The sequence below is a fragment of the Calonectris borealis genome, chromosome Z, assembly GCF_964195595.1.
Source record: "Calonectris borealis chromosome Z, bCalBor7.hap1.2, whole genome shotgun sequence".
NCBI classification, from domain to species: Eukaryota; Metazoa; Chordata; class Aves; order Procellariiformes; family Procellariidae; genus Calonectris; species Calonectris borealis.
In genome coordinates this window covers 71,502,698-71,516,262 of record NC_134352.1, presented here as the reverse complement: position 1 = coordinate 71,516,262, position 13,565 = coordinate 71,502,698, and the positions used below count along the sequence as shown (strand labels likewise).

Below are 13,565 nucleotides of genomic sequence, written 5' to 3'. Positions count from 1 at the left end.
GACCTCTTCTTCTAAATACATAAACGGAATACGTTGAGCTGGAGCTATCATGAACGCCACAAATTATGCTGCTGCTGGAGATGCATCCCTGCACTCCCCGGAGTGCAAGCCCCGGGGTGCGTTGGACAGCAGTGAGCTCTGCAGGAACCCAGTGGGAAAAAACTGCCCGAGATCACCTCTGGTTTATCACTTACTGGGAAAGTGGCACTAGCAAAAGCTCTGGTACCCATCTGCTACTGTGCTCCCTGCATCTAGCAACTTTACATTTAATAGTCACAGTCATATTTTGCACCAAATTCTTAAATTAAGAGATGTTTACTGCTCACATAGCACCTGAAATACAGACATCAGGACTGAAACATTTAATACAAGATGTTTTCTCTCATAGCTGTAATGGGAGACAGTAATTGCTATAACTAAGCAGTGGCTCATTGGCAAAAGTTTGACAGTTGATATTTAAACCTATACATCTGCCTTATCTTCAAACCCTTGAAGCAAACTCTGGATTACCCCTTTCTAAGCTTGCATAAGGATAAACATTATAACAGACACTATATATATATATTCAGTTCTCTTCTATATTTGGTCAAATTTTGCATTCTACGTTACAATTGCAATAACTATTTATACAGAAGCCCACAACAGCAGCTGCTAATTGTCCAGCCATTGAATCGTGCCTCAGCTGTCTCACTGCGGTAAGTGTATTCTACATACACTTCGCATACTCTTGTGCTAGTGAAAAATTAGATATGCTGAGATGTTGTATGGAACTTTGCGTCAGTGGAAAGGCTCATTATATTCATTTTGGATAATGCCTCCTCTCTGACATTAAGAACAAATAGATGGGATTTTTCTGTGCAGTAGAGAAGCTGCATTACCGAGAAAGCTGTCCTTTGAGAATCAGTAAGGTCTCTATGACCCTGGTTACCCTGAGACACTCGGTTCAGGTTTGCTTCATCTTTCCCAATTATAATTTATGACCCAAGCCAATGTTCCATTAAGCCAGATAACATTACTTGGAGCTTACAATGACAAAGGAGAGACAGCATTTCCTGCCACCAGTGAACAAGAAAACTCTATTATTGCCTAATATAAGTTATCACAGTAGAAGAGGAGAGCTTATCCAAGGAAAAAAATAGATGTTGCAGGAAACATTAAAGAGCTGCAGTCTTTGATGTGAGGGTTGGGGACCCCTGTGACAGAGCACAGCAGCAAACTCAAAATCCTTGTCCTGACCCTACTGAAGCAAACAGCAAAACTCCCACTAATTTCAGCAAGCTGAAGATTTCCTCTGGATTCAGTTTATGGCTGAATCACCACCTTATTAGTGAGTGGCAGATGATGTCTCCATTTTGTGCCATAATGCTTAACTGTAAGACAGAAAATACGGCAGTTATCCCCATCAGCAAGAAAGAACAATGCAAGTTGTAATGCAACTGCTTCCACAGCACACAAGCAGGTGAGAGAGACCAGAGGTGCTGGAGAAACGGGGGCAGCCAGGGAGCTCTTGGCTGCCTTCTGTTTACCAGGAAATAACTTCATCTGGCAATTTATTATGGTGAGAAGTGTCAGAGAAAAAAATTCCTCCTGTCAGAAACATTGCTAGACAGTCACACTGGAATCAGAGTCCTGTAATGAAAAGCTAGTATTAAGGTTAGAGGGTCAGGAGCAAGAAATATTTGTTGCTTGTTGAGGGTGCAGAAGGCATACGCAGCCATTCTGAGTGATTATTCCCTCACAATGCAACCAGCAAGAAGAAATAAGGGCACTAAAAAACAATCTGGAGACAATCAAATTTGCAGCCCTCTCCTAGACCATCACCAGCATATTAGTATATAACTTCAGTTTGAGGAAAAAGCTATAGAACTACAAAGGCAAACCTATCTCAGTTGTTTATAATTATTTTTACTACACATTTTAAGCAAGAAAACATAATACTTTATTGTATTTAGCAGCAGGATTAATTCTTTTCCTTGAACTCCATCCAGTTGAGACTAGCTGCTGATTTAGGGAGGTTGGCAACATCCCAAATATAGGGGTCTGATACCTCCTTGGAGGGAAAATAAGATTTCACATCCAGCCCACTCCCAGCTTCCAAGTGACTCTGCCCAGCCCCTGGTGATGTGTGATTGTTATACATAGGGCAGGTTATTCACCAATGGACACTTTTCATGCTTTTTTTTCCTGATTTTCATTGTTCTGCTGACTGGTGGTGAAAAAAAGTGACTTTCAGCTTTCCCTTTGTGGGAAGGCAGGTTTCTAATCCTCAGTTTTGTAAAATTCTGAGTGTTGAAGGAGAAATTCCAGTTGTAACTGCTCAACAGTGGTGATTTGTGACTGAGGAATGATCTGGCACACAGGGCAAGAAGGCCCAACTACAAGAAGAGGTTAAACTGATTGGAGGCAGAAATGCCAGACAAAGAAACTCCTTGCAAAGGAGTGAAGTTTCCCGTGGTGATGAGATTAGAAACAGCTTCAGCATTATCTTGTAGCCATCCTGGAATGGGAGCGCTCAGGGGCCCAAGCTCAGGGGCCACCTTTGGGCAGCAGAGCTGGACTGGGGGATGGACCCACGGCCGGGCTGAGGTGCCCCATGCAACTGCTCTCAGGACTGGTGCTGGTGCAAGTGTATATAAGGAATCTGCTCGTGACGCATCTTTGCAGAGTCCATGTAGAACCGCGTATTGCAGTAGGACTTTGCCCAATGCATTGTTCATTAAATTTTTCTTTTATATTTAAGCACAAGCGTGTGTTTAATTCACCTCGAGGCGTATCATAAAAATTCCTAACAGCGTCTAAGGCTCGAAACCAGCAAACCAAGCCAGAAAGCAAACACTTCCTCCCTTCTGTTACTCTGATTAAAAATTGCATAGTTTTGAAGACTTCACTCATCATTACATATCTGTGGTTTTCAGTATTTTGTATTGCTCCCTGAATTTGTACCATGAGTGCCTGTACAGGTAGCCTCCTTCATGACCCTGTTAGGTGTCAGGGGGAACGTGCAATGATGCTGAAGTGCCTGGTCTGCCTGCCTGGATGATACAGCAGGTACTCAGCCAGCGAGACAACCAGGGTGCACAGCAGTTACAAGCACAGGGACAAATCAACAAATGGCTGAGGAAAGGAAAAGTCTCATCCAGCACCAGGGAAGACCCTCTTTCTCTCTTTCCATCCACTCCCCTCCCTCCCTCTGCACATCCACAGGGTTACCAGCAGTGAGAGCAGTGCCTATACCCCACACCCCAGGTCATTTTCAGGCCAAAAAAAGCCCACTGCCACCCTTTTCCCAAAAACCTGTTAAGTGAGCTCTATTTTTTTTTTCATCCTTTGTTTTTGATCTACTTGTCCTTTTATAACCAGCCAAGTTTTTCCCAGGATGGCTCAGCCTGCACACGGTGAGATGATCGTGGTGGCTGCCAGGAGAGCTGATGGGTTACGCCAGGCAGCTCCCCTGCTCCAGCACCTCCAGTTTGATGCCACCACACTTCATGGCTGCCAGTGTGCAATGGCTGACTGTCCTTCTCCTCCTTGTTGACTCCATTTGGATGCAGTGAAGGTGGTTCTCTTCTTTGGGGCACTGGTAAGGCATCAGGCAGGAGCACTGGGTCTGTGTCTCTGGGAATGAACGTGTTGGAATTTTAGCTGCAAATGTCATGACTAAAAACATATTTTACAGTTTGACAACATTTCAAAGTCTAAAAGGGACACACACTATTGGAGGTTCGTGATATATTAGTTACAAAAAGCCTATAGTGCATACACTAGATGGTATGAGGAATAGAGACAAAATATATACATGTTAGTATATATCAGTTTTTGCAGCAGTGGCCCATACAGAAGCAGAAAGGAAGTATCTAACTATTTTTATCCACTGGCTTTCCCTGACCCTTCTTCTAAACAAAAAGATATTAAGTTGACTTTCTGTTCCCAATTATCCTTGCACACAATATTGCTGTGAAATGGAGTCTTAAGGTCCATATTGTGTCAGCTTCTGTTTCATTAAAGCTCCCTTTATGAATGCTAAGCTACCTGTTGCTGGCCTGTGGTAAAGCTCAGTCCTGCCGGTTATTTCATTACCCATTTCTGATCTAATCAGGTTCTGACTCTTTATATTCTTCCCCAGAAATTCCCTAGGCAGGTAACGAAGTTTCTGCCTTCCCTTTCTTAAAGCATACGAAAAATGTGCGTTTTCCTCTGTTTAGCTGCTTTCACATGGTACTGCAGTATCTTCTGCCTCTGTGTTGATGCCAACTACTCGTTCTCAGGAAACCCAAAACTTCCATTTCCTAAATGTTTGTGCATACCGATGAGAAAGAGGACTTTTGTGGAGATGGTAAGAAGGAAAGTCCAGTTCAAACCTCTTGAGCACCACAATGAAAACTTATTTTATTTAATGTATTTTTCTCATTTCTCTCTCGTTTTTCCTCACTGAACAGGGCTCCTCTGTAGGCTTTTGAGACAAAAACACTGAGGTGCTGGCACAGGATCCAGCTTTAAGCCACTTCCACAGTGGGAGCAGATCTAGGCTCTGGAATAAATAAGCCCAATATTTTTTCTAAATTATAACCACCTTCCCAGGAGCGCAAGGTGCCTAGAGGCTCCACCACAGCATGTCCCTCGAGGGGCACACGTCGTGCCCTCTGCTTCAGCCCCACAAGGAACAACATTTCATGCAGTAAATTTACAGCCACCTACTTCAAACCCTGTGCTGCAGAAAGCTTGCATCTTCAAAACAGGCTTTTAGGATTGCTGCACACTGCCATTGCTTTATTTATCGTAAGTAGGCAAGGTGTGATAAGGATCATATTTGTCTGTGGAAGCAAGTGAAGGAATGAGCATGGCTGCCACTCAGCCTTTTCCTGGCAAGCACTTGATGTGCACGGAGCCAGCCAGTACCTCACACATTTACAGAAAAACTCATTGCTCTTATCACCAAGTTACACAGTAAATAGCCAAGTTGCACAACAATGTTTGTAAAATAATCCTCTTAGAGATTTCACCAGCTTAGCTAGTTCATTAAAACTCTTAGTAAACACAGTTTTCACATATGGGTATTTGCAAATTTTACCATTAAAATCCCATTAAGCCTGCTGATCCCAGTCTTCCTTTTTAAGTAGTATCATGATTTAATTTCATAATTTAATTATATGCTATAGAGGGTGCGGCCCAAATTAACTCCTGAAGTACAAACTAGTGGTTATAGTAGCCTCACAGGGAATGGGCAATAACATTGCCGACTATGTTTTTGTGATTAAAGATTCAAATGTTAATTCTTCTGAAACAGTCCCCTTAATCTCCAAGTTCCTTTTGTGCCTTACTAATGGGAAGTGGCAACGCTACACCACTTGTGCCTAAGGGAAAAGGCACATATGTAAGTGTATCACTTGGTAGCAGGGCCACGGGACTGACCTCACTTCCACACTCCTCTCACCGTAAATTGCTCAGATGGACCACAATGCCTGTAAATCCCATTCTTGGAGCAGTGAAGGAGTCAGCACATTTTATTTTTAGATCCAAAGGGCTGGATAAATCCCACCATTCAGAAGTCATACCTGGACACTCCTCCCAGTCATAACAGGTGTCATAGCCACAGGGCACTTTCTTCAAGCTATTTGTAGAGAGTTTTGCCCTTTCAATAGCCCAGTTGAGGTTGGAATTGCCATGGCAAGGGCCAGCATGCAAGAAGTGAAATGACTGCTCTCCTAGGCACATTTCAGCTGAATACTGACAGCTGGACTTGGTCACGTTCTGTTCAGAAACAGCATGTAGCACGCAGATGTCTTCTGAGTAATGTCTGCCCCAAGGAAAAAAGAAAAATTAATTTAGCAGGCTGTGGAACAAGTCTATGCTTCTAAATGCTCCACCAGCATCAGATGAAACACAGCAAAGCCATGGCCAAGTTGGATATCTGTCTAAAGACCTAAGGCTGTCCCAGCTACTGCAGGACCTGGACCTGATACAGCATAGTGCTGTGAGATGAGGAAGCTTTGGTTCTGTCCAACAGATGGGAGGTGAAGGACGTGTGCCTGCACAAGAAAACAGGAGGTGCTATTACCTCCACAAGGCATGTGAAATTTCCACAGGCCCTGGGGTGGCTTGTCTGAGTTAATGCAGCCCTGCAGCTGTGTGTGCAAGTCTGCCTCTGAGGCACAGTTAGTTTGGGACCAATGGCAGGCAAACCCAGCCATGCTGCTTGTAGTTTCTTTCTGTATTGCTCTTGGTTCCTCAGTGGATTCATTCTCAGCAAGTGCAGGCATTTCCAAGTAGCATCATTTTGTGGAGCATAGTCATTTCCCAAGGAGAGGGAGCAATAGAGCTCACCTTGTTTATGTTCCTGAGTTAAGCTTACACCTTTAGTCAACAAAACCTCTCTAGTTTTCAGAGGATTTGACCTATGTATTTCTGACAATGTCTATCACCCTCTGAACATGCTCTCTCTCTACCCAAGGACCCTTGAGAGAGAAGATACCTAGTTATTTGGGTACTGACATGAATGAGATGAATCCCATCCCAAGGGACTTGCCTGTGGTCACACAGGAGTCCTGTGGTGGAATGTGTATTGATTTCAGCCCTACAACCGCCCAGCTCATATTCAATCTGTGCTCATCTTTCCCATCTCCAGCCCCACACTACACCTCCACCCTGGTCAGTCATTTACTAAAAATCCTCTAGGATACCGCTGTATTCACTTGAAGCCTCAATGGTCTGTGCAGGTCATATTGTGTAAAGAGAGAGTAAATCCAAGTCTTACATATTTTTATATGCTCTGGAGACTGAAACATACAGTGTATTTTGCAGCATGTTCATCTGAAAAAGGTCAATCTCAAACACAAGGAGTATGACCTATTATAGCAAGGTGATGACAGTGAAAATACAGAAATTGGAAGAATAAAGAGAAGAAAAGGAAGAGTTGGGATCTCCAGTAGCAGATGGTAATGTAGATCAGTAGGTTGTGCCATGGTGTGCCATTTGGTTAATGTCATTGTTCACTTATTTCATAGGCTATAAATGGGGCTGTAATTTGGATACAGAAGCATAGCTGGCTCATATCTGAACAGAGAATAGCCCTGAATTGCTGTTGTCTTTTACTCTTCCTGTTTTGTGTCACAATGGACTCTTGGCCTATCAGTGGAGAAACTTCAACTTTTCTTTTTCTAACTAAAGTACTTAACTTACCCACAATCTTCTTCTGGAGACATACAAACACACTGAGATCCAACCTGCTTTTGTCCTGGATTGCAAACACCTCTAATTTTAGTTTGCACATCTGAAACAAAAGAGTGAGGGTTATTGTAACTACTAACAAAGTGAACAGAAGTGTCTTAGACTCCTCCCATAAAACCTAAAATGTATTTATTTCTGTTTATCCCACATTTCTTTCTTCAAAAGCTGCTGTGGTTGGGATTCCACAAGTACAAATCATTCTTTACAAAAATCACTGGAAAATCCTGTACAAGAAGAGAAGCTGAAGTTTCAACAGAATGCATTCTCCTACTTTGCTTTCATAAAGCCTTGTTAATGCAGCTGGGGTTTGGTTTGGTTTGTTTTTAAGAAAACAGTTTCTGTATCGCAATTTCATAATTGAAGTGCACAGTATATTGCACCCAAAAATTCTGAACTTAATGCAGAAATCTGGGGCTGAAATTATGCGGCACTGTGGTAGGCACAAAGTAAAACCAAAATTAATGAACAGTTGCTATATGTCTTAAAACCAGTCATCTGCCTCCTAGTTCTAGCTAGCTAAAATAAACTGTGCTGTTAACACCAGTAGTATAGAAACAGTAAAGTATCTGCAGGCATACTAACCTTTTTCACATGTAATAGATCTCAGAATAGGAGGTATCCAGGACAGGTCTTTCCCACAGGTATACTGTGTCTGACCAGTGACTATAAACCCAGCCCGGCAGCTCAGCTTCATGGTTTCACCAATGTTGTACTGTTGCTTAAATGGGGAAATTGTGACACTGTCAGATGTTGGTGGCCTGAGGCATACAGAGGCTGTAATAAACAAGAAAAAAGTATAATTCTTGTTGGTTTTATGGTGTGTGAATATTTACAGCAAGTCATAATGCTTCAGCTGAAGAGCCATAAAGACACTCAATAATGACTGACATTCAAAACTGATAAATATTTAACATAATTAAGTCTAGAAATTTTCAGTGCATTGTCATAGTCTTTAAAAATATTTTTCAATCAATAACTAAATAACTACAATGTGTTTCTAATGTATGCTAGTGTAAGTAATTTAATTTTATTTACAGTTTAAAAATAATAACAATGGCATTAACAGCATATTTTAATTTTTCTTTTGTAAATGAAGCTGTTAACAAAACAATTAAAATGAATGGCAATAGAAAGCTCATAAGTATATTCAGGTAAATTTTTTTGATAAAATGAACACTAAGTCAATGAAATCGCACTGAGTTCTAGAAAACTACTGGAATCCCTCCTGTTAGCAAACCCAGGTCAATTCTGATCCTTAATCCTTAATTGGACTATAAATACTTCAAGACATTGATTTATCGCGGGGATTTTCAAGGCATCCGGGGGGCGGGGGGGTGGGAATGGTTAGAGACACATCATCCATTTAATATAAAAAGACAAATTCCTTTAAGAGTGCTTTCTTCAGCATAACTGTCATCAACTTAAAGATATCTATGTAAGTCTGGAAACAAAAGATGAGTCCTTCTGTTAAAGATATTTAGAAACAGACAAGAGAAGGACCTCACGGCATCCATCTGAGGGTTTTCTAAAGCATTGAATATTACAATATCCTTACAAAGCACATAATAGTAACACTTTTGAATTGAAAGAGGAATGATGTAGTGACTCAGTAGGTTTTTGCCATCTGTAGTGTGATTACATGAAATACCTTCTTAAAATGCTAATTTTTCAGATATCGTTACAGGTTCTTTTGTTAAACCTGCATTAAAATCTACTTTGTGTCTTTTTCTTCCACTTCTGTTTTGTTGCTGGGCTAAATTAATTTTCTCTTTCTTACGTTGACATTCAACAGATTGTTGCGTCCAGGTTTGATCTGGCAGACATCGAAGGAATTGATAGCCACTGAGAACATGACCACTCACACAGGCAACTTCAGCTTCTTCCCCCACAGCATACTGGTTCTTTTCATTCTACAAAAAAGAAACAAAAAAAAATCTATGTTAATGAGACTGGACATTGTCAAAAGAAACAATGATAAAAGCCTGATGGTATGATGTAATGAATGCTTGCTTTTCCTACTCTGAAATATGAGTCATCCACTCACCTATATAATGATATGTTTGTCCAGCTGCACTAACTGATGTCATGGTTACAAAACAAGGATTCAAGGACCGCTGTTTGAAATGGATTTTACCTTGCCTTTGCTTCAGCTGCTGGTGGACTTTGGTGGACTAGAGTCCCACAGCATGCCACATACACAAGAACATGCTCATTAGTACAGTAGCTAGCTTGGGTATCAGGCACATGTAGCAAAGAAGCTGTAAAATTTCCCATCTCTGCAACTACTACACTTTCCTTCTATATCACTGATTTTTCGTGCTTACCCTGATAAAGCCATTTTCTGGTGGGTCTGGCCTGGAGCATCCAGACTCAGGTTCACCAATCAAGACTTCCTCTTCTCTCCTGGCTTCATCATCATTTATGCAAGGAGCACCTCTGAAAAGTAAAAATTTGCTGGTAAGAATGTATCTTAAGCATTGGTCACCAAATAACAATGGCAGAATGTCAGAAGTTTTGGACAGGAATGCTGCGAGTATGTCCTGCCCCTCCTCCCCTGCCCCCCGCAATGGTGAAGAAACTTTATTCTGTTAAATAAAAGATGGTGGACATCAAAAGTTGCAGGTGTTGATAGAGGGAGATTGTGAGAGCACTAAAAAAGTGATAGATACAGGGCTAAAATTTATATCAATATAACCATTAAATGTTTTTATAGAGTAAGAAAAAGAGGCAAAGAACAGCAGAAGGAGTCCACATGATTAGGCTGGGTTTAAGATAGCGTAGTCAAAACCCGCCTGTTGCCCTCAGGCAATGGTTAAAGGAGGCTGTTCTCTGTGAACATGGAGCTTTACGGACTGTGGTGTCTAACTGAGATGAGTAACAAAGAACTGTGGAGTCCATTGCTTTTAATCCTCTCCTATCCACTCCAGAATTTCCTCTGTAGTCATTACAGCAGGGATGATGAAAATCCTGCTTCGGCTTTTGATTCCACTAGAAAAACTGAATCTGTACAAAGCCTAGCTCTTGAAGATGCAAGAAACTGAGCCAGTTTGAGGTTGGGGTTATGATTTTAAGTTGAAGTCATGCAAAAGTGGTACATCAGACATATTCAAGGTGGGAATATGAAAAGCTTGGTAGTTTAAGTGGAATTCTCTGTGGGACTGAGTTCAGACCTAAACCTCTAAGAGAAGAGGATGTGATATTAAAAAAATGGAAACTGCGAACTCCCATGAATGGAAGCAGATGAGTTGTCTGTGGCTTTGGACAAGAAGCCATGCAAAGCAGCGTAAGAGATCTACAGGCATACTTTAGTATGTAATTCATCAGCCATTTTCTAGGAATAAACAATGAATAAATCCAAGCCTGAAGCAAGTTGCGAAGATTTTCAGACATTTCCTTCTCTCAGCTCCCACGACAGAAGTTCAGACAGGAGAGTTGTCTGCTATTTCTCCTTGGTCATCCCAAAGCCACTCTGGAGAGCTCCTTAACTCTGCCCCATGACTATGGAGATCTTTTGGTCTACCATCTTCTTACCTGTCTGTGAACATAGAGACATAACAGTCCTCCTCTTCTTCCCATTCACCTTCACAGGACTTTCCACCGTTCATCGGGGAGGGGTTATTACACTCCCGGGTCCTTCTTGTTTTGAAGGAAGCATCGCATGGACTCCATTTAGACCAGCAACCCCAGCGGCCATCCACAGCAACTGCAAGAAATAAAAGAAATCCTGTCTTTTGATAGATCTGTACCATAAATAGTATTTTTTTAAGGCCACTTAATGAGAGGGATGATGGTAAATTCTTCATAGCCATTTTCAGAGGATTTAAAATTATTACTGTTAAGGGAGTAGACTGTCTCTAGAATCTGAAGTTTTCCAAAGAGATCGTCAGCCAAATTCCAGCTGCTTTAGCTAAATATATATCTTCCTTTCTAGTCTTGATTGCAAGTAGCATTCAAACCCAGAAACTGCTTATTTTCTACTTCTATTGCACACACAGATGTTTGAGTTTTCATGGTGCTGACAACTTTTTTAGACAGCTCAGTATTTAATGAGTTATTAAATAAATCTGAGATCGAACACCATGACTAAACCCCAAATCTACATCTCAGGCAAGCTAAATTAAAACACTACTATCTTTTCTTAACCCCTGGGATATTTCGTCTGTGCCACCATGAAGTATATGTAATAAATTTTATTTACACACCATTTCTTTTCTGCATGCCGTACACTTTCTACATTCATCTCTATCTTCAATTTTTTATTTCTTTCAAAATATTTCTTTATCAGGGTCACATAATGAGACCTGTAGTTGCCTAAGTGACTTTCCCTTCTGTTCCCTTTTGGTCCTGGAATATAAATATATGTAATAATAAATACAATACTGTAAGTCTTTTCTGTGTCCCATAGGTATGGCACTAGTGCCAATTTCATTCAAAAACCTGTTTGCATGAAATTGTTCTTTAAATTCTTCAGAATTATGATTATGTTCCCTCTCCTTAAGACAACTGAGTTTTCCTTCCACATTGTAATCAACAATTTTTATCTCCATTAGCCATTTAATCTTAAGCATAATAAGCTATAGGGAAAAGTAAGGAATGGGTTTCTTAATTTTTGCGTAAATTATCTTTGATCTCATCTTCATCCTTATTGCTGAACAGCTCATTTCCTATCATCTTAATTATGTAGCTAAGGAATCTTTTAACATGTCTTACAATTTCTTTTCAGCCGTTCCTATTCAGTTTGATTTTTTATTTTTAATCCTACCTTTATTCTTACACTTTCTGACCATCACCATATGGTAAGAAGTGCTATGGATTTAGTAAGGGAAGGTTATGTCAGATTAATCTTTGACAAATAGATACCAAAAGGACCATATTTATATCGAATCATAGAATCATAGAATGGTTTGGGTTGGAAGGGACCTTAAAGATCATTTAGTTCCAACTACCCTGCCATGGGCAGAGACACCTTCCACTGGACCAGGTTGCTGAAAACCCCATCCAACCTGGCCTTGAACACTTCCAGGGATGGAGCATCCACAACTGCTCTGGGCAACCTGTTCCAGTGCCTCACCATCCTCACAGTGAAGAATTTCTTCCTTATATCTAATCTAAATCTACCCTCTTTCAGTTTAAAGCCATTACCCTTGTCCTATCACCACATGCCCTTGTAAAAAGTCCCTCTCCAGCTTTCTTGCAGCTCCCTTCAGGTAGTGGAAGGTTGCTATACCTCAACCTGCTGGCCATTGCACTCAATCCCACTGTCCATGTTGCTAACAAAGATGTTAAACAGCGCCGGTCCCAATACCGACCCCTGAGGAATGCCACTCGTCACTGGTCTCCACTTGGACATTGAGCCGTTGACCGCAACTCTTTGAGTGTGACCATCCAGCCAATTCCTTATCCACCAAGTGGTCCATACGTCAAATCTGTGTCTCCAATTTAGAGACAAGGATGTCATGCGGAACAGTGTCAAATGCTTTGCACAAGTCCAGGTAGATGACGTCAGTTGCTCTTCCCTTATCCACCAACGCTGTAACCCCGTTGTAGAAGGCCATCAAATTTGTCAGGCACGATTTGCCCTTAGTGAAGCCGTGTTGACTGTCCCCAATCATCTTCTTATTTTCCATGTGCCTTAGCATAGTTTCCAGGAGGATCTCTTCCATGATCTTGCTGGGTACAGACGTGAGACTGATTGGCCTGTAGTTCCCCCAGTCTTCCTTTTTTCCCTTTTTAAAAATGGGGGCTATATTTCCCCTTTTCCAGTCAGTGGGAACTTCACTGGACTGCCACAACTTCTCAAAGACGATGGAGAGTGGCTTAGCAACTTCATCTGCCAGTTCCCTCAGGACTCTCTGACGCATCTCATCAGGTCCCATGGACTTGTGCACCTTCAGGTTCCTTAGACGGTCTTGAACCTGATCTTCTCCTACAGTGGTGGTTCTTCATTCTCCCAATCGCTGCCTTTGCCTTCTGTGGCTTGGGCAGTGAGGCTCGAGCACTTGCCGGTGAAGACTGATGCAAAAAGTCATTGGGTACCTCCGCCTTCTCCATATCCTGGATAACCAGGTCTCCCGTTTCATGTGGGAGGGAGCCCACATTTTCCCTAGTCTTCCTTTTATCCCCAACATAACTTGTTGCCCTTGAACACTTTCAGGGATGGAGCATCCACAACTGCTCTGGGCAACCTGTTCCAGTGCCTCACCATCCTCATAGTGAAGAATTTCTTCCTTATATCTAATCTAAATCTACCCTCTTTCAGTTTAAAGCCATTACCCTTGTCCTATCACCACATGCCCTTGTAAAAAGTCCCTCTCCAGCTTTGATGTCCCTGGCCCTTGTTG

General features: G+C 41.6%; 1 protein-coding gene across 1 annotated transcript in view; it reads right to left on the bottom strand.

The window, feature by feature from the left end:
- Positions 1-1,197: 1,197 nt before the first annotated feature.
- Positions 1,198-13,565, bottom strand: part of C6 (complement C6) — a 30,760-nt gene continuing 18,392 nt past the window's right edge. The window contains exons 11-17 of the mRNA XM_075136530.1: positions 10,756-10,927; positions 9,549-9,660; positions 9,002-9,134; positions 7,807-7,998; positions 7,177-7,267; positions 5,553-5,794; positions 1,198-3,615 (exon numbers count right to left, since the gene is read on the bottom strand). Coding sequence (XP_074992631.1) covers positions 3,434-3,615; positions 5,553-5,794; positions 7,177-7,267; positions 7,807-7,998; positions 9,002-9,134; positions 9,549-9,660; positions 10,756-10,927 — 1,124 coding nt within the window. The 3' untranslated portion in view covers positions 1,198-3,433. The remainder of the gene's footprint in view (positions 3,616-5,552; positions 5,795-7,176; positions 7,268-7,806; positions 7,999-9,001; positions 9,135-9,548; positions 9,661-10,755; positions 10,928-13,565) is intronic.